At 39.5% G+C, this 25,049-nt stretch overlaps 1 protein-coding gene across 11 annotated transcripts in view; it reads left to right on the top strand.

Moving 5' to 3' along the window:
- Positions 1-25,049, top strand: part of TSNARE1 (t-SNARE domain containing 1) — a 451,136-nt gene that overhangs the window by 379,622 nt on the left and 46,465 nt on the right. For all 11 annotated transcript variants that reach the window (XM_072925076.1, XM_072925080.1, XM_072925081.1 and 8 more), the window contains one exon: positions 12,830-12,945. In XM_072925076.1, coding sequence (XP_072781177.1) covers positions 12,830-12,945 — 116 coding nt within the window. The remainder of the gene's footprint in view (positions 1-12,829; positions 12,946-25,049) is intronic.

Here is a 25,049-nt window from a genome sequence, read left to right as displayed (position 1 = left end):
TTTGTTGTCTGCACCTCTAAGAATATTTTATTTAGATGGTGTGTAACTTAAATTTTTATTTCTTGACTAAAAGTTAGTTATGGTTGAGTGACACATGACCTTTTGGCTGCATGTCCTGGGTTCTACCATTCTGGAGAATCCCATCTCTCTGCTGTTCTGTTAATTGGAGGAAATGTTTGCAGGTTGCTTGTTCCTTCAACAGCATAAATGGATGGAGTAGATGAGCTTTGTAATGTGGCTCCAAACTGGCGCCATGACAGAAACCATAAGCACAAAGATATGTTGGATTTAATACATTTCATTGCTTTCTGCCCCTTTCCATGCTTGCAATGACATAAAACCCAAACATGAAGACTGTTTTCACTTCCACCCGTACAGACCCGTGATTTGATTTAATTCTTTCTTTTCCAGCCTGTCCTCTCGTTGCTGTGAGGGATTGATATGCTCTGTAGGACAGACTGTTAGCATTGTGCTTTGTGACATTCCCAGAGCTCTATTATGTTGTCTATCACAGTCGAGTTATTCCTACACTCTTCACGTAAGGAGCCCTTTGTGCTGGCAGAGCTGACAAGTCTCTTCCTAGACACGGGAGCTGTGATTCTGACCAGCAAGGTCAGGCTCCAAGGCCATTTGTGAAGCAATGCTGATATTCCATTATTTGTTACAATCATCTCTTTCATTCAGAATCCATTGCAATTTGCAATTACGTCGTGATTTTGACATAGAGGCAGAGACTCTCAGCTTTGATGGCAATGAATAATTCAGGATGATCTGAATGCTGTTTCATTACCAAGGACTGGGGAACAGTGAAACGTTTTGACCTCTGGTCATTCTCAGCTTTCATAATCATTGTCCCCCTTAGCTCAGATCAGACCAAGCTCCACCTTAGGATGTGTTTAAAGATGCTGCCAAGAGCTTCAAATGGTTATTTGAGAGATGAAGGAAAGGACAAAAACTTACTTCTCTGTAATATGAGCTCCAGTGTTATATCCGTAACTCTGTTGTGTGACTACATAATTAAAGAGAAATGCTTTCATCCCAGAAGACTTTAAAGATTTTAAGTCAGAAATGGCTCAAACAGTTTACAAAATAAAACCAAACAACCTAAAACAAAACCAAAGAACCCATCCCTATAAAAACCAGATATTTTTTAAAAATGGTGTTTGTGTGTTGATCTTGGCAAGCGGCTCCATCATCACAGGGGTCACTATTTTTGCTCTATTTATTTAATGAAGTCATATCCCTGATGTTATTCCATGGAAAATGAGGAATGAAGAAGTTAAATGATTAATAGATGTCCACAATACAATTTAATGGAAAAGGATGGATAGTGCTATATCTGCCTGTACAGTTCCCTTCATTGCTTGCTATTTTCAGATTTATTTTTGGTATCTATATTGAAATGCTCTTCTTACAAGTCCTGAACTCTGCTCTTTGACTTTCTCTGGATCTCCATCTGTTAACCTGAGCAGCAAACTTCAGGAGAATACCATCTCACACAAGATTTTCCAATACTTGGTGCTTTCCCCTGCAGTCAGAAGTTCAGCATCAACTCAGTCCACCTCCTACCATTTGTGCATTTAATCCACCAGGAAAATGAAAATGAAAAAACAGTAGAGAGTCAAAATACTCTTTAAACCTTGAAGAAGTGTTGATACCTTGACCAAAAAATACCTTGATCAGGTATTTTGACAGCCTAACCAGTTCTCCATGGCTTCTTGAGAAAATCAAGCTGCTTCAAATTTAATTTTGTGCCACCCAATAAAATGATATAGAGGCTCTATTTCTGCTTAGTTTTACTGGTGCTACACTAGATGTGACTTTATCCACTTCTTTCTTTTGTGACAGACATATAAGTAAGTAGTAAAATTGAAATATCCTTTTGTCATTTTGCAATTATTTAAGATTCTCAGCTTTTATGTCTCAGCTCTACTTTGAACAGGTGAAGACTCACACTTGTAAAAGTATACATGGGTTTAAGAAGCAGTAAAATAGAATTTCAAGTCTGCATTAGGCAAGGTGTGAGATTTTCATTCCTTGAGTTCCTAGCAGATAACTTGTCACTTTTCAAAAGAAAGGTTTTCATGCCTGGTCTCCATGTAATTTTCTCACTCTTCCTTAGCCCTCTGCTCCCAGGTATCCTGCAGGGTGCAAAGGATCAGCAGGGACATGGTGGGAGCTTGTAAATATTTTCTGCACTTTTTGGATTTTGGTACCAGGAGAAAAAATTACTGTATTTAGACGTCTATTTAAAATTCTGTGTTCTATGATGTTACAAAATAATGCAGGGTAGTTTGTGCCTGTCAACCACTGTTTGACATGCTAATGATGGGAGTATTTTAGTAGTAGTAAACGTAGTAGTGATGTTAGTGATAGTGATGAGCAAAGTTTGTAGGAAGTAATGTCCTATATTAAATCAATAGACTCAGTAAAAAAAAAAAATCCAAACTGTATCAATAAATGTAATGGAAACAGACACCAGACAGTGCCTGTTATGGTTCTGTGACATCTTTGCTCTGGAGGTCCATCAGCTCCTACCACTGACATTCTGAGGCATTAATGGCATGGTACTTATGGAAACCCTTCCAAAATTGGGTTTTACTTGTAATCCTTAGGGCTGGGAGGAGCTTCTTGTGTATCAGTTACTGTAACGTACTGACTTCCACTGAGGTACACAGGTACCTTCAGGTGGTCAGGTCAGACCAGCTTGGATCTTCGGGTTGTTGTTTGGTGCCTGAAGACTTGCACTAATTTATTTTTATTACTGAGGCAAGTTTAGGTTCAAGTGCCTTGAAGACAGAAAACCTTTCTTTCAGTCCCAGCATGAACAGAAATGTTGTACAAGAAGATGAAATGGCCTCAAATTTCACCAGAGAAGGTTAAGAAAAAAAAATAGAAAAATATCAGAATATTAAAAAAATATTAGATATTAGATATAGGATTAATACTGGATATTAAAAAAAAGCAATTCTGCACTAAAAGGGTTGCCAAACCCTGGAAAAGGCTGCCCAGAGAGCTGTTGGAGTCACCATCCCTGGCAGGATTTAAACAGGACATGGCTTAGTGGTGGCCTTGGCAGTGCTGGTTGGACTTCATGGCCTTGGAGGTCTTTCTCAGCCCAAATTATTCTGAGTTTTTTTACTACTCCCTGCAAGTAACTTTGTTTTCTTTATTTGACATTGTTGAGGATGTTCAAAAAATCCTTCATGTAAAGCATTTTGTCTTTACTAGAATTTTCATATATATTCTTTTTTTGCACATATACACAGAGCAGTGAGGAGAAATTCTTAAATTATTTGGATCAGAGTCTCATCAGAGTTAAGCCAGACTAAATGCTTTTTTTTTTTTTTTTGGGTCTGGTCCTTTTAAATTCTGCCGAGTTTGCCCTAGTTGTTGTTGGCAAAAGGAGCCAGTCCTGGGAGGGCTCAAGTTTTTTTGGTAGCAGAGATTGAGCTGGTTCAAGAATTAGGACTTCCTGCCCTGAAAGAGAAGCTGATGATGTACAGACCAGATAAGTGAGGTTGATCGAAAGTTGGATGAACTGATGGGCTCAAAATGCTGAGGTTGGCAGCAGAATGAGCCAAAGTCTGTCGTTTGCAATCCTTCCAAGTAGTCCCATTCATAAAATAATATAATCTAACTAACAACACAGCTCAGCAGGAAGGTTTTCTTCGAGCACTGCATAGCTTTAATGTGGTCAAATCATTCTCTCTCTGCTCTGCTCCCTTGCAGTGTTTTTGGGTTTGAATTGTTGGGGGGGGTTAAGTTCTCTCTGAATCTGCCTGTGTGGGACTTTTAAGCATCTCAGGGTGGTTTCTACGAAAGTGTAAGCATTTGTTTTGCTACATTGGGTGAATTCTGATTTGGGAAATGCAGTCTCTAGTGTTTCAGGTGCACACACCAGTCATTACCTGATTTAAATTGCTGGCTGAGTCTGCTGTGTAGAACTCAAACAGCTGCCAGAGGTAGGTGGCTTCATTCCAGAGCTGGTAAAAAGATAATCCTCTTTTAGTGAATTTTTAAATCACGTTGGAGGTTCGCTGCCTTGAAAGGCATGCTTGAAATGTAAGCCATTATCATGTGTTATTACAAATGATGTCTCAGCCATTAGAAAAACAAGTGTTTTAGGGGAATATTAAGATTGCTAATTCAAGCATTCAGAAGGTAGAAAATGCAGCAATTAAATCTGTGTGTGCAGGCTCAACATCAGCCCCTGTCAGCTTTTAGGCAAGCCAACACAGAAAGCACTGTGCTGCCATCCTCATCCTGATAGATGTGGCAGATGGTGAAAATTATCTCAAAGTTTGAACTAGTCAAAGGCAAGGGTTTGAGAGAAGTAATATCTTTCCTAAATTGAACCAAATTTCCCAGAAACACTAAAATGAGGACCCTCAATCAAAGGGGCAATCCCCTTTCTCCCTATTCTTCCTTACACAGGACAAGGGAAAATGGCTTCAAGTTGCACCAGGGGAGGTTCAGGTTGGACATCAGGGAAAATTTATTCACTGAAAGAGTGGTTAAGCACTGGAACAGGCTGCCTAGGGACAGGGTGGACTCAACATCCCTGCAAGTGTTCAAAAAACAAGCAGATGAGGCACTTCTTCATGTGACTTAGTAGGCAAGGTGGTGATCAGCCAAATTTTGGACTTGTTGGTCATGGAGGTCTTTTCCAACTTCAGTGATTCTGTAATTTTTCCCCAAAGAAGGGAGGGACTAGAGAAAATATTTCCATTATCTTTTTCAGGATGGAATGCCTGGAACTTTTAAAAGAGTTTCTCTGTTGATTTGGCTGGCATATTTTCATTTAAAAGAAATAGTTTGGGGTAGATTCCAGGCATGGAAAATCCAATCCTGGATGGTTGTCCCTGGCTAAATAAGTGGCAGAAAATACAGTCTTGCAGTAGGCTGTGCTGAGGAATCATACCTGTAGATGGCACTTGGCTTCACCTGGGTTATATCACGGAAGGATGTGGAATCATGGAATAGTTTGGGCTGGAAAGAACCTTAAAAATCATCCAATTCATCCCCTCAGCCATGGGCACACTTTCCACTAGACCAAGTTGCTGAGGGCCTCATCCAATGTGTCCTTGAACGCTTGAAGAGATGTATGCAAAGAAAATTAATTAATGAGGAGGGGATCGTGAAGAGACTTACGGGGGATAGGAAAACTGCACAGAATTAGTAGAAAGCAGCAAATACATCAACACATCATAAAGGAAAGCATGGAATCAGTCTAAATGACATGCAAGTGAAGGCCCAAAAACAATATGTCAAAGCCAAATGATCTATTTCCTTGCTGCTGTGGGCTGGCCTTTCCTTGTTGCTCTCGTATCTTCTGGGTTTTATTCGTATGTAACTTGTCTACTTTGTTCTCATTTAAAAACGCTGTAAGTGCTTAATAATATTCCTGGCCTTTTCTAGCCTGCCTGCAGAAGCAGTGATATTTGATAGCAAATTCATTGTAGCTCTATAAGGAAGCCATACCATGAAGGTCACCAAATTTGGTCAGTGCATTTTAATTTGTACACACGTTAAAGGTCACGTTCCTCCCTTCCACTGCAATAACACGGAGTGTTTACTCTCTTATCAGAGCTGATTGTGTATGGCTTAGCTAAGGGATCTTATCATTGCAAATGGAATATGAAAATATTGTTGTTATATAATAATAATAATAATAATAATAATAATAATAATAATAGTAGTAGTAGTAGTACTGTTGTGAGTGTAAGGAGATTTTTTTCCTCTCTGTATGTTTACATAGTTCTTAGAGGTAACCACACATCTACAATGTCTGACTTTCTGCTGTGTTGCTCCAATATTTTCTTTTCCTCTCCCATGAGAACTCTCCAGCCTTCAGCAGAGCTTCTGCTATTGTCCACTAGAATGACAGCAGTTTCAGATTTATAATATCATCTCTGTATAAACACGTCCAAACATAATTAAGAACCTGGGCTCTCAATCCAGCAGACCTCAAATTAGCTTTCAAAATGCATATTAAGAGCATAGACAAATGCTTTCATGAAATTCCAAATGACCTCTGAGGTCAGGGTGAACAAAATTGTATGAACCTCTTTAATGTCACAAAACTCTCTACAGAGATTTGCATATAAAATGAACCATTTTGTATCAAACAGGTTTGTTAATCTTACAATAAAGGAAGCAGCACTTGAAAATTAATCAGGGTGGGTTTTCACTGCCCAGTTGAGGCCCTTAAAAGAACCTGCCTGATAACTGGAGGCTGTTATTGTGTGGTTGTTTAATGTAATATTTTTTGGTTTTTGTCTGCTGAATGGGCTTGCAGGAAATAAATTTCCAGAGCCGGTTAGTCTGCAATGGTTTCTTTGCTCGAGTCATGGAATTGTACTTGCAGAAGTTCTTGCACTCCTGGCTTTGTTCAAAAATGCTTCATTAATTGTTCTTTATTTTAAAGTTTGAAATATGGGTAAGCATTTCTATAAGTAAAATGGATTATCTTACTGAGTGTGTTGGCATTGAGTACAAGAGTAGATTTTTGCTTGCTTATCACAATAACCCAAGAAATGGAAATTGAAAACTGGTCCTTTTTCACTAGGAGATATTCTTGCCCATACAACCAAACTGAAAAGCTCAGGGTATTTCCAGACCTCATCCAAGTCCTCACTCCTAAGCTTTGGAAGCATTGGAAGAGGCTGCCAAGGGAAGTGGTGGAGTGACTGTTCCTGGAAGTGTTTAAAAACCGGTGGATATGAAACTCGAGGACAGGGTTTAATGGTGAACTTGTTGGTGCTTGCTGGGTTGAAGGTCGGACTTGGTGATCTTAGAGGTCATTTTCAGCCTCAACAATCCCAATTTTCTATGGATATTTTTATTATTTAACATTGCAGGAGGGAGAGACAGAGTCAGGTGATCTTGGGTTAATCCTGTAGGGAAAAGCTCTTTGGTTACTGTCTTCATCCCAGTGCCAGGGCTGAGACCTGGGAGTGATGGAACAAAGATGGAATACTGGAGAGATTAATTTAATTAATTTCTAATGAAAGCAACCTGCCCAATTTTGTCCTGCAGAAGACCTAGAAACCCCCCCCAGCCATGGAGTTGTAGGGTGTGACTCTGCTCTGAAGTGGTGTCGTAGGCTCTGATGTTCCCAGAATAGAGCAGCTGCTCTAGTACAAATCCCTGCCTGAACTAAAATTCCTGTTTCTAGGGATTTTCACCTCCTTTGTGGAGGCAGTTGAGAAATTTCAACTCCTGCCTTACAGTCCATAACTGCCTTACAGTCCATAATGTAATCAATCCACAAAGGGTGGAGAAGCTCAATGCTGCTTTTCTATAGGTGAATCAAGTGCTTTTTTGCTTGTTTGTTTTTCTCCATTCAATATAAATACAGGAAAAACAGTTTCCTTTATCCTCTTCTATTATTTATGCCTGGCCTCAGCTAGTTTTTGAATGCTTAGCAAGAGAGCATTTTTTTTCCTTCTTTTAAATGTGTTTGCTTGGGAATTTCCACGATGAAACTTACTTTTCTGGGCCTAGGGCCATAATGGGCTTTAATGGATTTTAATTACTTAACTATCTGTTGTGACTTAATTAAAATATTTTTCAACATTTCACCCCCAAGAAATAAATACCTTCTAGGCTGTAAAATATGACTTGCAGCTTAATTTTCTGAAACAATGAGGGAAAGGTTTCTTCCAGGCTCAGTCACATCCAGTTTTCTTGTCAATATAAAGTGTTTCTCAGCTGTGTCCCTAAATAGCCTTGCTCATTCCTTCCCTGCTTTTCACTCCTATTTCACATGTGTGTTTAAAGAGCCTCTGTCAGGATTAAAATATATCTTTACTTATTTTGCTAAAAAACCCTGAGAGCCCAGAAAAAAATAACTGTAAAAAGACATTACATCTTGCTACAGGATTAGAATTTTTTTGGTCCCATGTTGCATTCTTTTCATCTTGGGAAAATGTGTACAATGAAAATGGATTAGCTCCAATTTAATCAACAAATTCTAGGTGTTATGGGAAATGGACTTACAACAGGTTGGGACAGAGCTATAAAACCAGAGCAGTGCTGCAGCATAGCACTCAAGGTTTAGAATAAGCTAAGATAATTAAAATGAAATCAGATAGTGGGCTTATAATTATTTCTCATACATTTTCCAGCAGAAGATAATCTTGTAGCTTTGAACTTTTCCCAAATTCAGCCTGAAATTGTTTGTTGCATTGATTTCTCTATCTCTATTTAAATACTCATTTTAACAGATAGTTAAAGCGACTCAGTGCTTTCCAAGATGGAGTTCCAGTATATATTTCCCTGGGAGAAATATGTTTTTGTTACATTCCAGCAGCTCCTGTATGTGGATAGAGTTTTGCAATTTAACAGGAAAAAATGGAGAAAGCAGCCATAGATTTTTGTGACCTCCAGGAGCCTTTGGCAAAGTCTCCAGGTCTCTGGAAAAAAAAAAAAAACAAAAAAAACCCAAAAAAAAACCAAACAACAACAACAACAAAACAGGTTTTCTGGATACTTTGTGAAGTTGAGGTGAGGAACATCCAAATTTAGTTTTACCAAAAATGCCCTTCAGCTGTTGATCCATCTGCTATGCCAGTGATCTTGGGCAAGTTTTGTCTGCAAACATCTAACTCCAAGGGCAGGTGGAAGATTCTGGGCAAAATCGCCTTAAAATTGCTCCTGTGAGCAATCATGGCTGTCCTTGCAGGAACTGAGGGGAGGTCATGTTGCCTCAGAGCTTCCAGGAAAGTCAAGAAAGATAGGGAATAGGAATAATGCAGAGTGTGAGAGAAGGAGGGGAGAAAGAACTGGGGGAAGGTGAGTGAAATCCACTGCATTTTAGTCGTATGCGTGGGAAATGCTGCAAAAATGCAAAGCTCCCTGAAGAATTATGCTGTAACATAAATGATTCATTTTATATCTGGTTTGGCTTTTTGTGGGTTGTTTTGGTTTAGTTTGTTGTTTTGTTTTGGTTTTTTTTTTAATTATTCCTCAACTTTTCTGTGGCTGTGGTTTTGTTATTCTGAGATTACCAAAATTAGGGCAGAAACCTTGTAGTGTCTGTCTTGGGCAGTAAGGAACTTGTCCTGGTGAGAAACCCTGTTACAGTTTTGGAAACAGTTTTCCATTTCCATGTAAGTGTAGATTAACTTTGATGCAAGGGGTGGCATAATGAATCACTTTTTTTTTTCTTTTTTTTTTTTTTTATTCCTTGGGAAAACTAGAACTCTCTTGAGATCAGCTGTACTTTCACCCAAGGAATGTGTCTCTACTTCCTCCACTTTAAATGGATATAACCCAATCATTGCATTAATTATATGATCCTGCTGTCATGGAAACCTCTTGAAAAAAATCAGGATCTTTACATTAAGTGAGAGCTTTGCGTTGCCTCATGAGAACCTGACTTTAGATAGATGTCCTAAGAAAACCTGAGTAGATAAGTAAAATTTCTAAACATGTATGATGTATGCAGCATAATAATTATTCCCTTACTGAATGTAAGAAGGAAGAAATCCTACTTTAGAGAGAGGCAAAGATTGTTCCCCATATATGCCCACATGGAAAACATAGACTGGAATTTCTTTGCTGCTCAGTGCTTACATTTCTGAAGTTGCTGTGCTTCCAGTGTGCAATGTTACCTCAGAGTTCTTGAAAAAACTCTTTGCAAAACTCATTAAAAGGGATGTGTCTATTTTTGTCTCTCAGTGTCCTTCAAGAATGGCAGTGGGGCATTAAGACACCATTTGTAATCTCAGTTTGGCATTTAGACTGTGTTAACTTAAACTAGGGATAATAGCAGAGTTAGTTAGATGTAATATTATTATTTATGTTGTTTATTAGTGTATATTTATGCAATATTTAAGTGAGGTTGCCCATACCACAGTCTGCAGATCCTGTCTGGGGAGGAGAATCTGTTCAATACATTCTGTGCTTGCATCTTTCTCCTCTGATAAAGGCAGGAGAGGACCCTGGAGCTCACAGAAATCCAGGCTGGTTGTCTCCACAGGACAGGTTTAGTGAGCTCCACAGGGTATCACAAAATTATAGAATATTAGGGTTGGAAAAGACCTCCAAGGTCATCAAGTCCAATCTTTGTGTCAAGTCTCATTGAAGGGATTCTTTCAAGGCCCTTCCTGATTCAGGGTGTGCACTTGTCCAGTGAGGGGACATTCTGCTTTTGCTCATATATCAGTATTTTTCTAACTAAGTGACAAACCCCTGGAGTGCTGGTATCCTGCCACTCTTCCTCAGGATTGTGTAGGAAAGGTGGTGTGTCCAGGAAGGGATCAGAAGCTGCTTCTGCTGCTCCACCAGCATGTACAGATTTATTTTTTGGAGACTAAAGCAACCCAAAGGATTCAACATTTTCCTACCTGAAATGTAAAATAATTAAAAAAAAAAAAAAAAAAAAAAAAAGCCACCAAAACTAGGAATAGACAAGAGAATCCTACCATGGTTTTTATGGCTTTGAAGGACAGTTATATTAAATATGCTAGGAGGTATTTTAAAGAGTGGGAAACATTACCCTGACTTGCCAGCCAGGACAAGATCATAAAATGTGAACCAAATCCCAGGATTCAGACTGGGCTGCAGCTCTCCTGTCCTCTAATCAGCCTCAGTCTGTTTATGGTTTAATTGGTTAAAAGCAAGGAAAAAAGGAAGGGAGACGAGACTGTGCAAATCCAAAATAAGAGGGATTTGGACTTTCTAATGCTGGAAAAGAGGAAAAGAAGAGAATCTCTCTGCAAAGGGGATGATGGAAAAGCCATGTGAAGTGATAACTGTGCACTCATTGAGGCTCTTAATGGACTATTTGAGAATTCTGCTTGAAGCTAAATGACCCATTAGCATCCTCTGCTGACCAAACACAGGCTCTGACTTCAGAAGTGGACAAGGACATCCAAGTGCCTTTGAAAGTCTGCAGTTTGAAGCAGAGGTTTTCTGATTTGAACTGGAATTAATAAAGGTTAAAATTAAAGGAGAAACAGTAGCAAGTCTGTTGTCTCATGGGCTGAGCTTTCAGGATGCGTTGCATTTTCTTCTGGAGGAATTAAAGTGTTAGGTGAGGATCTGCTATGAAGAAACATCTTTTTGTGTGTAAAAATAAAATAGGTAAAGAAAATCTGAGAATCACAGAATGTTTTAGGTTGGAAGAGACCTTAAAAATCATCTCATTCCAACCCCTGCCATGGGCAGGGACACCTTCCACTATCCCAGGTTGCTCCAAGCCCCATCCAGCCTGGCCTTGAACACTTCCAGGGATGGGGCATCCACAGCTCTGGGCAACCTCTGCCAAGGCCTCACCTCCTTCACAATAATTTCTGTGGGCCTTTGCCCACTCATATTCTCCCTAACACTCACAGTAAACTGGTGGAAAAGCATGAAAACAGTCTGTGCTCCAAAGTAGGGGTTTTGGGAAGTGGAATTGTGTCCCCTCCCACGCTCCCTCCTAGCATGCCTGACAAGAAGATTCCTCTTCACAAGTGCACATGGAATGATATATTTTAAACTTTTTTTTGCCTCATCCAAATCAAAGAAAACCTATCTGTCTGAGTGATTGAAAAGCTGATGAAGAGCCACAATGATTCACTGATTATCTGCTAGGGAGACAGGGCAGTACAGCATCTTAAGGTGCAAAAAATAGTAGTCTGGAAATCCACACTTCTGTAAAACCACAGTTTGATTGGTGGTTGATTCTGAAAGAGAGGACAGGTCATGCATCACTGTTCCCTGCTGGAAATGCTTCTCCAGCTTGTTGGGCACTGAGAGGGAGTGAAGGATGGGATTTGGAGCACCAATGGAAGAGATGAGTCTCCGTCCTTTACAGTGTAAGAGACCAAAACGTCCCCAGAACAGAACAGAACAGAACAGAACAGCTGGGGAGCAATGGCTCTGTGGGAAATGCAAAGCAGAGTGATGTAAAGCAGTTAGAGAAGGATCCAAGGCAGACTGGGAGACCTGATTGCAGCAGTTAGGGAAAGGAAGGAAAAGTGGGTAAAGGCAGTAATGTTATCATCATCTCTCCTGAGAAAATGTTGCTTCAGTTGTATGGAAGTTAAAGGACTCTGGAATAAACTTTGGTTTGTCACATGAAGACGATGTTATCAACTCTGGTGGCTGGAGGATTGGTTGATCTAGTCTCAAGGAAAATGTCCAAGTTAAGGATTTCTGAAGTTACTTTTGTGTGTGTTTTGGATAACGACTCCTTACACTATGGGATCATGGAAACACCCTTCTTCCAATCCATCTAAAAAAGAGGAAGGAGAATAGAATTATCTGCAAAGATTTTAAATAGGAATAAACAACATAATGTCCACGGAGGTTACTAGGAAGACTGATGGGTTGAAGTAGAAACAGACATCAAAATTAAAACTCTGTAGAATCTCTTTTACCATATCTGACAATGAATGAGGTCAGGTTGGTTAACATTGGAAGCACATTTTCCTGCCCTGTGAACTGCCCATGTCAGTGCTTGTCCCAGTTTCATTGCACAGCAGAGTGGAGAGGGAACTTTTTCTCTTACGGGGGCAGTTTTCTCCTGGCAGCCAGATGCAGTCCAACACCCCCAGGCCAAAACCAAACTGAGTGGCCTTACCCAAGTTCAGCCCTCCAGGCAGAGCCTGGAAATTTAGTGTGACACAGTGATTTAAGCATGAAAAATGTATTGTAGAAAAGGGGACTGTATCCAGGAGGAGAAATCTGGATTATCCAGAAAGTCAGTCCAAAAAAATAAAGAAATTCTTTATGTTGCTTCAGCTTGTTCCAAACCATTCTTTCATTGGAAAAAATAACGTTTCTTAGTGGATTTAATATCCATGAATTAATTTCCTTGTCTTTCTCCCCTCAGCTACGAGCCAGGAAGATGAAGTGCTGCCTTCTCTCCATCGCTTTGGCCGTTCTGCTGCTCATTGTCATAATCATCGCTGTCTCTGTCAAGCGCTGACCTGGTTGAGCTTTGCACAGGTAAAACCCTTTGGCCAAGTCTTTTATCACACTCTGTAAGGTGCCTGAAAGACAGTTTAGGAAGCTGATCATGGTAAGGAAAAAAATATCTTCACCTGCAGAGTCAGGTCTGGCATACTAAAATATTTTCTTTCAAAGGGTATTAGAGATATTCTTAATGGATCCTTAAAATTAAGCCAAGGTGATATTCCAAAAAAACAATATATGACCCTTTCTCTGCTGTTTGTGTGGTATTTTATTTTACAGGAATCTCATAGCAATGCCAACTAATGGATCCTAGTTATTAGGATTAGGAGTTAGAGATGCAGAAACAGTTTTTATAAAGACTCTAGGCTGGAGCAGGGTCAGGGGCAATCCAACAGCCCTGAGGTGTTCCCAGATGTTTTTATCTTCTGAGCTGTTCCAGAGACCCTCCCGAGGAGCAGGAAGACAAAGAACTGGAGGTTTCAGTAGGGGTGAAAAACAAAAATGGATTTTTGGTGATCTTTGCTCTGGATCTATTCTTTGAAGGAATATTGGTCTCTAGTAGGAGGATTGGGCTGTAGCCTTAGGAATATAGGTGAGATATCAAAGCAACTTCATCCTATTAGTGAAGTTTCACCTATACCATGTTTACTTTGTAAAACCAAATGGGCTTTAAATGTAAGGTATAAGACAAAAAAAAAATTATTTTCCTTTCTTTTCCCTCATTGTCCTGGGAGGATGACTCATCAATTATTTGTGATATTCTCTTTCTGATGCAAAGCATGTCTGGGTTTCTCCTTCTTTAAAAGGTTGCCAGGCCATTGTTCAAGGAGAGGATATCAGATTTACAGATTTTCTACCCCCAAAGTGGGGCTGTGTACCTGCTGCAAGGGCAGGGGTCCCATCTGGTAAAACCCAAAAGCAGCAATGGGACTTTTCCTGCAGACAGCAACTGTCCTGTGAAACTATCCTTGGGAAAGCCAAAGGATTGAGAGATTTTGTTAATTCTTTTGTTTAACAAGGGTTCAGTTGAAAATGCTCTCCTTCCACATGAGGATGAGGCTTCTGAATGCCTTCTTTCCACTGGGAACTAAAAGGAGTTGGTTCAAAACCATCATAGAAAGATGATTGTTCACACTTCTTAATCTTTGGCACTTCTGCCATGACATTGTGGTTGTCAAAATTTGGGTACAAAAAGGAATTGTATAAATGAAAAAAAATTAAAAAAAAATGGTTGAAGGATGTCAAGAACCATCTCATGGTTTGGATGAGGATGACCACAAGCCCTACATCATTGCTAGGAGAAATAGGTAGAAATATTTTGTGACACTTGAATCTTTACTTAGGTGTTTGGCCAACCCTGAAGCAAGGATGACATTGGTGAAATGGACCTTTAATTGACTGAATATTGATGTTCTTACAGCATATCTATCTATCTATCTATCTATCTATCTATCTATCTATCTATCTATCTATCTATCTATCTATCCATCCGTCTATCCATCCATCTATCTGTCTGTCTAGCTATAATTTCTGTATAATTTTATCCCATTTTTAAAGAAGAGACACTGCTTTTGGGTGCAAACAGGGATCTGTCCTGGTAATTTCAATCTAGAGCAACTACAATAATTTTAATTGCATCACTCTGCTTTTACTCTGCATTAGTTTGGAAATGTGTTCCATCAGGATAATCTGTAATATAACACAATTTCTTTTAGTATAGTAAAATATTCCTATCTACTGGAAATTACAAATCTTATCATCAGTTGACTACGTCTAGGCACATTCTAATCAAAATCCCTTTAGTGGAGAAAGTCAGAGAACAAAATAATCTTACAATAAAACTCCATTGGAAAACTAAAATTAATCTGCTGTTATGAGATCCATGTCTTGAGGGAAGTGAACCTAGAGATACTAATGAAAGCCTCAGGAAAAGTATCATGCTCTACTTTTCATCATCAGTTATGAAACTAATTATTGAGCTTCTAAAACAAGAGTTACTCTGCAGCAGTGGAACTGGAGGCAGGACCTGCATTGAGTTATCCTGGAACAATGATGATTTCTAACCTTTATAAATGGTTCCTAGTCTGGCTTAGCCCTAGTGGTGTGCAGCAGATTTCATATTTATGCTTTGAGGACTTCTACACCAGGATGTTTTCAGGGTTTCTGTGTCCATAGTGATAGATGAAATTCTATTCTGAATTTTAATGCAAACAGATTTTTTAAAAATCCATGGTTTTTAAAATATCAGTGTGTATAAAGATTACCTCAAGAAACAGGTACATTGAAAGCTCTCTTACACTCTTTAGGGAGATAAGGAACAGCTGGGGTTTAATGTGTAACAGCTCTGCATGACTTCAGACAAAAGAAAGTGAAGAAAGCAAGTGAGGGAACTAATTACTAAATACTCTGGTTGGCACAGGACATATCACTAAATAAAATCCAAAGTTTGATAAAGAATGGCAAGAACTTCCACGTAACATCTCCTCAAAATGTTTGTTCCATGCTGGATCAGTAAGGAACCGAAAGAAAAAGCCCCAGCCACTCCGTTCCAGTGGTTTAAATCCCATTTGCAGGATATTAAAGTTAAGCTTCTTTAACTTTCATGACTGGTGATAAGAAATATGAAGGTCACTATTCAGTGAATTAAAGAAATTATGCCATTAATATCTATCATTAGTATTTACTGTTTTTATAATTAGCATATAAAGTATTCTTACATTTTTGGGTTTTTTTAAATTACTTGATGTTTCTGCTTTTGCAATAATGATACTGAATCAACAGTTCTTTTCTAAAGAAGAATTTTTTCTCCAGACCATGAATTAGACATGGCTTGGACAGACAAGCCCATTCCTTCCATAGGGGAGATCACTTGATGAATCTTGCAAAGTCAAAATCGGTTTTCCCTGTGAGTTTCCCATCATTGGCTGCTGGCTCAGAGAGGGAGCAGCTGCTCAGGAAAGCTCCCAGCCCTGACTTTGCCTGCCATAAGTGTGTCACTGCTCCCTTGGGGCAGTTTTGTCTGGCAGAGAGAGAGGAAAGTGTCTACAGCGAATGCAGAGAAACTCCTGAGGACTTGTGTCTGTACATTTGTTTCCCAACACCTTAGGAAAATAGCCCAGGAGCTTTTGGGTCACATTGTGCACATCTTGGAGCAGCACTGCAGCTGCTCTTTTTTGCTGTTCCGTCAACATCAGTGACCATTCAAAAGGACAGGATTGCAGATCAGTCTGAAGGAAGCTTTTTTGGATAGTGTCAATATTTCAGCTAGACAGACCTTCTGTGCCCTTCTTTTGACTCATTTGCATGAGTGCACACTTATCCAAAGTGACAATCAAGACTGTTGGAATCCTAAGTTTTAAGCATTCTTTATCGGAAAATGGAGGTGACAAACTTTGAGAAAGATGCTGCATGTGTGTGACAGCTGGAAAATATGGTTTTCAATAACAACTTCATCCTCTCAAGCCTGTTAGCCAAAGAAAGAGAGAATCAGTGATGACTTGACTGAGCCCTGTTCTTGGAAGCAGCAGAAGGTGCCTTCACCCTTACCAAGACACATTTTTGGTTACTGGAATGAGCACACACACTTTGCCCTGTAGATTCCCTAAATCCTGTGGGGTGTGACTCAACAGATTCTCCCAGCATTCAGCAGCTTGAAGCTCAAAGCCTTCCTGACACAGGAGACAAGTTAAATCTTTATTGGTCATTGATTCATTCCTTTTTGGATAATTTGACCATTTGTATTTTGAACTATCCTAAACTTGTAAAATACTAACTATTCTGAGCGAGGAGTTGCACTCTGATCACAGTCTCCATGTAAACTTGAATGTACAGACATAAAATCCTTAGAATCATAGAATGGTCTGAGTTTAGATGGAACCTTAAAGATCATCCAGTTCCAACCCCCTGCCATGGGCAGGACACCTTCCCCTATCCCAGGTTGCTCCAAGCCCCATCCAACCTGGCCTTGGATTCTTTAAGGAATGGGAAAGCCACAGTGTCTCTGGGCAACCTGTGCCAGAGCCTCAGCATCCTCACAGTAAAGATTTTCTTTCTAATATCTCATTTAACATTTTGGACAGTGTTGTTGTAGGATATGAAAAAGTATAATGTGAGCTACTTGCTATTTTGCAAGGCAAAAGAGGAAGTTTATTTTTTTATTTTAATTTTTATATTTTTTTAAAGGTGATAGTGGATTGGAGAGTGAATTGGCTACTTCTCTAAAGACATTGGATAAACTACTAGTACATTAAGTTTTTTTACTCCCATGAAGGAATGCAAAACAATATGTTATTTACAGAAATTGTGTGGGAAAGTTTTCTAACAGAATGTAAACTTAGAAGGCTTTAGAAAAACTTAAGAATCATGGCGACAGGACAGTGTCTCCTTAATTGGGCCGTAGTCCATGTAAAATTAATAATCAGGCTCCAAGTGTGTGTTTCCCGAATATGCAACTGTCTTGGTTTGAATTTAAATTGAATTATCATAGAAAATTAGAAAATACTGGTTTAGTTTGGATTATTTTTCCCCTCCCTCACAGTTACAGCTTTCCTTGCATAGTTCATTTATGGGTTTCTAATGTGGTTAAGTGTTTTAAGTAACCTGATCAATGAGGATGAGGTTCAGACGGCTGATTTTACACAGCCCATCCTCAGCGTTTGTTTTTGTTTCAGACCTTGTGCTTTTTGAGTTGGCTGGATTATTTTAGTGCCTTGTGCACTACACTGTCCCTGTGTGCTGCTCCTCTTGCCACCAACAAACGCAGTCACAGCATCACAACCCTGCGTGGGGGGGTCCTGAGGGTCGGGGTGGCAGAGAGGGGAAGATTGGCAGGTGGCTCTGTGCACTTGGCATTTGCAGGTCTCTTGTTCCTTCCAAGCAGGAGACAACTCTGGGCACCCTCTCCTGACACACACAGCAGAAATTCTGACATTTGCCCAGTGCATCTCTCCCTGGCTATGTCAGGCTGCTAAAGCAGAGCAGTTGCTACTCAGTGTTGAACAGAGAAATAATTTAACCTAAGGAACTTTGAAAATAAAGGCACAGCACAGAGAGCTGGTTTTTTTTTTTTTTTGGTTGTTTTTTTTTTTTATGGTATTGCTTTTGCTTTTTAAATTGTTATCACAGGGCTTTTCTTGGTGTCTCTGTTTTCACCACACATCTATATGTGGCTTAATATGTGAGTGGCTGAGTTTTCAACCTTGTTTCAATCTTTCAAGCTCTGTAAGGGTCATAATATTTTTGTCAGCTGTCATTGAAATCCTAAAATAATTCACCCCTCTGCCCTGGCTGTGGCACTGCTGCGGTGTTTGCTGTGCAGTGCAATCAGGAATCAATAGCTCTGTAATATTTTTTTCCCCTGTATCCTATTACTTTGAAAAAGTTCCTACATTTAGAGTCAGGTGTCAATTCTTGTCATTTCAGTTCTTGTCTTTTAGCCTATAATTAATTGCTCGGATCCTGGCATCCCTGCTCAATTGTTGCTCTGACAAGAAGACTGAGGTACATCCTGATTCTGCAGTAACTTTTTGCTTCAAATTTAAGATCTGAAAAGTGAGACCTGGATTTTCACTGGATAATATATACTGGGCCTGGGTTTATGATTTGGCCCAATTTCTTAAATTAGGCTAACATTTGTATTCTTTAAGACTTTCCTGATTCCAATGGCCATGTCTCCACTTCTCTCCACTAAATTATTTCACTGACAGCACAATAAAAATGTACTGCCACAAATGTGCAGTGGAAAGAAATGCTTATTAGTAGAAAAAGAAATTTTAAGAGACGAGAGTCTGCTTTATGAAAAAAAAAAATCCCTCAAAATAACAGGGCAAGAAAGGCAAAAGTGCCAGGAAATAGGCAGATTCATTTCTAGGAATTTCTCTGAGTTTTTACTACTGAGACAAACCTTCAAGCAGATTAATGTTTTGATGGGACATCACACAGTCAGGTTACTGTGTTTAAATGTATTTCACATGATGGTTGTTGCCTTATTGTCTTTGACTTTATAAATATCACATAATGCCAGGTCATGAACTCTGTGAGAGAGTGAAGGGAGGATGTCTCACATTACCTTTGCCTAAGAGTCCATGCAGCTCAGTTAAATTGAGTTCATTGATTTGATTGCAAAGTCAGGAGGACTTTGGAACAGCCAGCAGCTTTCTTCATCCCATCTCAGGTTTCTTTGCCATCAGTAGGAAAATGGGATACTCCCACTGAATGCACAATGCTGACCCTTCTGATGGATGCCAAGTCTGTGATCTGAGCTTCCCAAAGCACTCTGAAGACACTAATTATTTATGCTTTGTAACCCCTTTAAACTTATACCATCCTGACACACCTCTAAGGACCTGGCAGAAGAGGTTGATTTTTCAGCACATTTAGTTTGAACCGTGAAACAGCACAAAAATGGATGCACTGATCAATGGTTTTTCTTTCTCTTACTGTCCCGTTCACAGATATTTAAGAAATAACATGTGAAAAGCTGATATTTCAGCTAGAATTGTGGACAACACCAACCAAAGTGAGGCTTTAGATGACTAAAATTTCAGTTTCAACTTGGAAAAGGTTGTTATAAGTGTAAATCTAAAATATTTGAATGAGTCAGTGCCAAGTGACTTCTTCCAAGTGACACTGGGTATTGTTAATTCCTCAGGAGCAGTGATGTCTGAGGGAGCAGTTGGTGCTCAGCTCAGGGAGCAGTTGCACTGATTAATGGCTCAGGAGGCTTCTCTGAGGCATAAATCAGTAGCCCCAGGAGAAGGAAAAATTAAGCTCTTTATAGGAGCAACACAGAGTCAGAAACTGCTCTCACGTCACTGCAGCACTATCAGCCGATATTTTCAGTTGACAATGCTGGAATTATCTGTCTCATCGAGCCCCAAAAATGCAGTGAGCTTGTGCTGTTGTGAGGGACAGGAGCAAAGATCAGCACAAGAGAGTCCCTCATTCATCCTGGACTGTGGAGTGAGTGGCTTGCAGTGAAGTGAGCATGGGAAGGTGTGTGGCTCTTTTTGATAAAGCTAAAGCAGGGAATTCCTCTGTGGAGAGCAATTCCTCTTGGCCTGGGTGTGGTGGGGACATGGGGGATGTTGCTGCCACTGGGTGCAAAGCTTGGTGTTTGTGGGATCAAGAGTGGCCAGTTCTGTTCTAGCCTGTATTGATCCAGCAAAACCCACAAGTTCTGAGTGTTTTATCATCATTCCAGTCATCTCAACTGGCTGGACATTGCCTGTAGATGGAAAGTAGAGAATAAATCTCCTGTTTTCCTTTGCTTCCATGTGCAGCCTTCTGCCTTATTAAACTGCCTTTACCTTGTCCAAGGGTTTTTTTTGTTCCATCTAATTTTCTTCACCCTCTCTGCTGCAATCCTGCTGAGGAGGGGAGAGACAGAGTAGCTTGGTGATTACCTGGTGTCCAGTCAAGGTCATCTCATCACAGAGTCTCAGAGGTTTTCTTGGGAATAGGACAGAACAAAGTTCATCAGAGCCATTCCCTACATGACTGGGCCTCATTCTTGTTATCCAAGCTCCTGGAAAGTGTAACTTGACTGTTATCCTTGCTGGTGGTGTCAAAGCAAGGAAATTTTGAAGTAGTGTTGTCTGGAAATAAACCTGTAAAACAGCACGGCAGGTTTACTTTGGTAAAGGTCTGTTAAAGAATAAATATTTTGTCAGTTTAGCTGGAAAATCTCATGTACTAGCAGGGCAGACTCTTAGAAAGGCAACACATCTGTGATTATCTCTTGGTGAAGAAAGACGTCCGAGGGGACGGTATGTCTGGTGTTGTGAGTCTCAGAGTGAGGTAGAAGGGAAGATTGTTCTGTTTCTTCAGTGCCAAAATTCGAGTGCTGTCTCGGGGATGTTCAACAGGCTGGAAAGTGTTTTAGTGTCAGCGGAAAATCACTGCAAGTGATTAAATGTACTCTGAATTGCTGTCCTTTGTCACAGCCCTGGTGCTGGCCAACCTTTTTTTTTTTGGATGTGGCCTCATCCCATGATGTGCTGCAGGTTGTTAAATTCTCCTTTGAAGCCATGTGACTCTTTCCAAGCCACCACGATGATCTGGGAGTTATCCTTTAAAACTGTGAGTGAAATCAGGGCTCCTTCAGGGCTCCTTCAAGACTGTTTTGGTGGCCTCCTTTTCTTCCTAGGAAATAAAAACCATAAAGTTATAAAAATAAGATAAAAATTCTAAAACTCTCTATTTACTGTGTTCTTTCTAATGCAATTGTAACCATGTCTTTGTTAGCTCTCCACCTCCTCCAGTAAAACTAGAAATGTCCACATTTTTATAATGTATCTTTGATAGGATATCTTTGGTTTATTCAACATGTAGATCGTAACCTCTTAATTGCAATCATCCCTCTGATGAGAGATGATTGAGATGATTTACAGAACGTTCTTCAGCTCCCAAAATAGGTTTTTAAGGTGTATCTGGAAAAGGAGACCTTTGACTTCGTAGCAAGTAGTCTTTGTTTCCTAAAAAACTGCTGGAGAAATGGCTTTTTTACTTTTGAATTTGGTATGGAAGTTGCTTGAGCTTTGACAGATTCTTAATTCCTCAATAGCCATATTTTGACATTGAAATGGGATTTTTTTTTTACATTACAGTGTTGCTGCATAGTCCATAAGCCAATCAATTCCTCTCACAAGTAGGTCACCAGAAATCACTGCATTTGTGGGTCTTGTCCAAAGAGCTGCCACATTTACAGCTGTGCACCTCACATGGATCTCATCTTCCCAGCCCAGAAGGTGGGCAAAGCTCCTGGTCACTGAAACAGAGCGAGGTGGAGTGGAGGGAGATGAATTCCATTTGCAATTGCTGATGTTGATTGAATTTCCTCTCGTTAGCTGAGCTGCCTGGCTGTCCATGCACAGCCTGCTGAGAGTGCAGAGTGAAATGCATTAGTCCTGATGTCATGCCATCAAAACTTGCCAAGAATAACACACCAACAATTGCTGCCTCTCAGCTGACAAGCAGTAACTCATTAAACAGCAATCATTTGATCCCTTTTCATTGTCTGCCTGCTCTTCAGATATAAAAAAAAAATAAATAAATAAAGCTGTATTGTCTATGGAATATTTTCAAGATACCTGGTTTTTCATAAAATTCTATCCAGTGAACAAAAGATTTTTTTCTTAAGCCAAAAATGGAATTTCCTCTGTTTCAGTTCCTGCAAGGATTGGTGGGGTTTTTTGGATTGGTTTTTGGTTTTGTTTTTGGAGTTTTTTGTTTGTTTGTTTTGGGTTTTTTTGATGTATAGTCCTGTGCCTGGTAAGAGTTTGCTCTATGAAGAAGCATTCTTGTTGATTATTTGGAACAAAATTGTTCTCATTTTTACAACTGCCATTTGTATTATGTTTACAACATGCAATTAAGGACTCCTATTAAATGTTCTTACAAGGCAAATCCCAATGACCAATGTTTATTTACATTTTTTCCAGAGCACAGTATTGAAAAGACAATAGGGAAGAAATGTAATGCAAGAGAGGAGCTATAAAACCTCAATTTCAGTTTGTTGAACAAACTTGGGTATTCACTGGCCTAGGAAATCTTCTCTTCTGACACTCAAATATTTCTGTGGAGTGATAAGCACAAAAATTCCCTGTAATCCCTTTAATTTGTAGCAACTTCTCCTGTACTGAATTACATATTTCAAAGAATACCTTGTTAATGACCAGTATATGGCAAATATATTCTCCAAGCTTATTAGTACAGAAATAATTGTAAGTGGCTGCTATAGTTCATTAAGGCCTATTTATTTTATAGCTCATTAAGGCTAATTTTATCAGTGCAGAATATATTTTAATAGCAAGTTTTGCTTCTTTTTTTTTTTTTTAATGTTTCTCTACCATCTACTGCTAGCAATAATTTCTGATTTTCTTCTTTGGTCCTGGATAATTTTCCACTGTATTTACTGTGAACTACTTCGTGGTGGCTTTTAATCAACAGTTTTTCTGGGCACTAGCAGATGCTAATCTTGAGTCAGGCATATATTAATTTACATCTGTTTTTCCTGGGTCAAAAAGGGCTGGTATGGTTTATTGTTTAATATAAACAAAGAATATCACTGTAGCTTGACATGCAGTTAAACTCATCAATTTTCCAGAGATAATTGGAGAGCCAATTTTTCAGGCTGGATTTGAGTTAAATATTTATTGTTTTGTTGCTTGTAATGAGCTGTTACTTGGAAAACTGAGTTTCCTTGTGCCTCTTGATCAGTATCTGGCTGAGACAGAGGGTACCTCATCCACACATCTGGGTTTGATATCTGCCAGAGAGAGGCAGATTTTTCATGGCTCAGGTTTTCCAAGAAATCACCAGGGAAGGTTCTCCATCTCTAATACATTCTTGATTTTGATCTGAAGAAAAACTAAAGAGCAACTCTACCTTAAATCTAATAAAATTATCTCAGAGACAGAACGATGTTCAATTTGGTAAAGGGAGGGAGGAATCAATTTCTTTTCCTTACATCTTTTCCACTTTCAATGAATACTTAAATATTTATTGATGAAAAGACCAGAATTTGAGTACATTGCCTTTCCTTCCAGTCATTGTTATCAAGCAATGGGACTGGGCCTGTTTAACATCTGTCTCAGCAGTCATTTACACTTTTGGGACAGTGAAGCAAGTACAAAACAGATTGAATGGTGAACTCTCCTGCATGTCTCATACCCTCCTGGTTTATGGCAGGAATCTGGTTCAAATCCTTACTTGGGGTTTAAGGCAAGATCTAGGTTTGAATTCTCATTTAACTCTATAAATCTAAAGCTGAAAGGAATATTGTGCAGAGCCCTAAACTGTTTTCCTTCACTCTTGTGAAGATTAAAGGAACCAATGTGGCAGCATTCAGAAGTACCCAAAGGCAGAGCCATTCCTGTCCTTCATTCTCACAGGGATAAAGCCAAATTTGAGTCTCATACAACTGTTGAAAAATGTGGGTGAGGAAAGGCCATGGCCTTAGGATTTCTTTTCTAAAATTGTGGATATACTGACTTTTTGAACTTGCTGGCATTTTGGTGTGGCAATTTCAGTTCAATTTTCTGTTGTGGGTGGTTTTTTTTAGGTGAACTCAACATTGATTTGTTTTTGCTAGGCATGTGCACACACACACAAATACCTGGAATCTGGAGTAATCAGCAACATTAAAAAACCTCCTGACATTGGTGTGTGGGAAAAAATCGCACAAAAATTATTACAGTCAGGGATAAAAGTAAAGATTTCTCCAGCTATGAAGAGGAATAAAAGTGAAAGAGGTTGACACACAGCCAGCCTTTCCTTGGAACCTTCCATTTTCTTGGAGCTGAAGGAAAAAGTTCTAACAGGATTAGGTATTATCTGCATGAATCTGTGGGTGTATGTGTTTTTCTGTTCATATCTGTGTCAGACAGACAGATATGGGGTTGTTCAGCCTGAAGAAGAAAATATTCTGGGAAAATCTTAAGGGGGCTGATAAAAAGAAGAGAGAGGGAAGGTGGTTTTAAACTGACAGAGAGCAAGTTTAGATGAGATGTTCAGAAGAAATTCTTTACCCAGAGGATGGTAAAGCATTGGAACAGGTTGCCCAGGCAAGTTGTGGCTGCCCCTTCCCTGGAAGTGTTCAAAGCCAGGTCGGATGGAGCATTGAGCAACCTGATCCAGTGAGTGACGTCCTTGCCCATGACAGGGGATTGGAGTGAGATCACCTTAAAGATCCCTTCCAGCCCATGCCATTCTGATTGTATGACCACTTTCTTTGCTAAAACCAATTTTGTTTCATTTCATTTGCACTTTGAAATACCGTGCAAATCGGATACTGTTGGTTTCAGCTGTTTCAATTCAAAACAAAGGGCTTTAAGATTACTCTCCATTTCTGTGAATAAGCGCTGAATGCTTTCCCTTTGAAAGGTTTCCCCAAGTCAAAAAGGTGGCCATTCTTTCTTTTGTGTTGTTTATAATGAGTGGCCATGAAGTTAATGATCTTACTTCTGTGGGAACAGAAAATCCCACTGTGAGTCCATATAATGCATTTTTCCTGGAAACATCTTGGTGCACACAGGCACAGTGGAGAAAAGCTGCAGTAGCCAGGAAAACAGATTTTCATCTTCCAGGGCACTGCACCACTTTTCTTCTCTCATCCACTGTGAAACTGAAACTGAAAG

The sequence above is a fragment of the Taeniopygia guttata genome, chromosome 2 (genome assembly GCF_048771995.1).
Source record: "Taeniopygia guttata chromosome 2, bTaeGut7.mat, whole genome shotgun sequence".
In the NCBI taxonomy this organism is placed as follows: Eukaryota; Metazoa; Chordata; class Aves; order Passeriformes; family Estrildidae; genus Taeniopygia; species Taeniopygia guttata.
The sequence above is the reverse complement of the archived record's forward strand: the minus strand, read 5'-3'. Positions and strand labels throughout refer to the sequence as shown.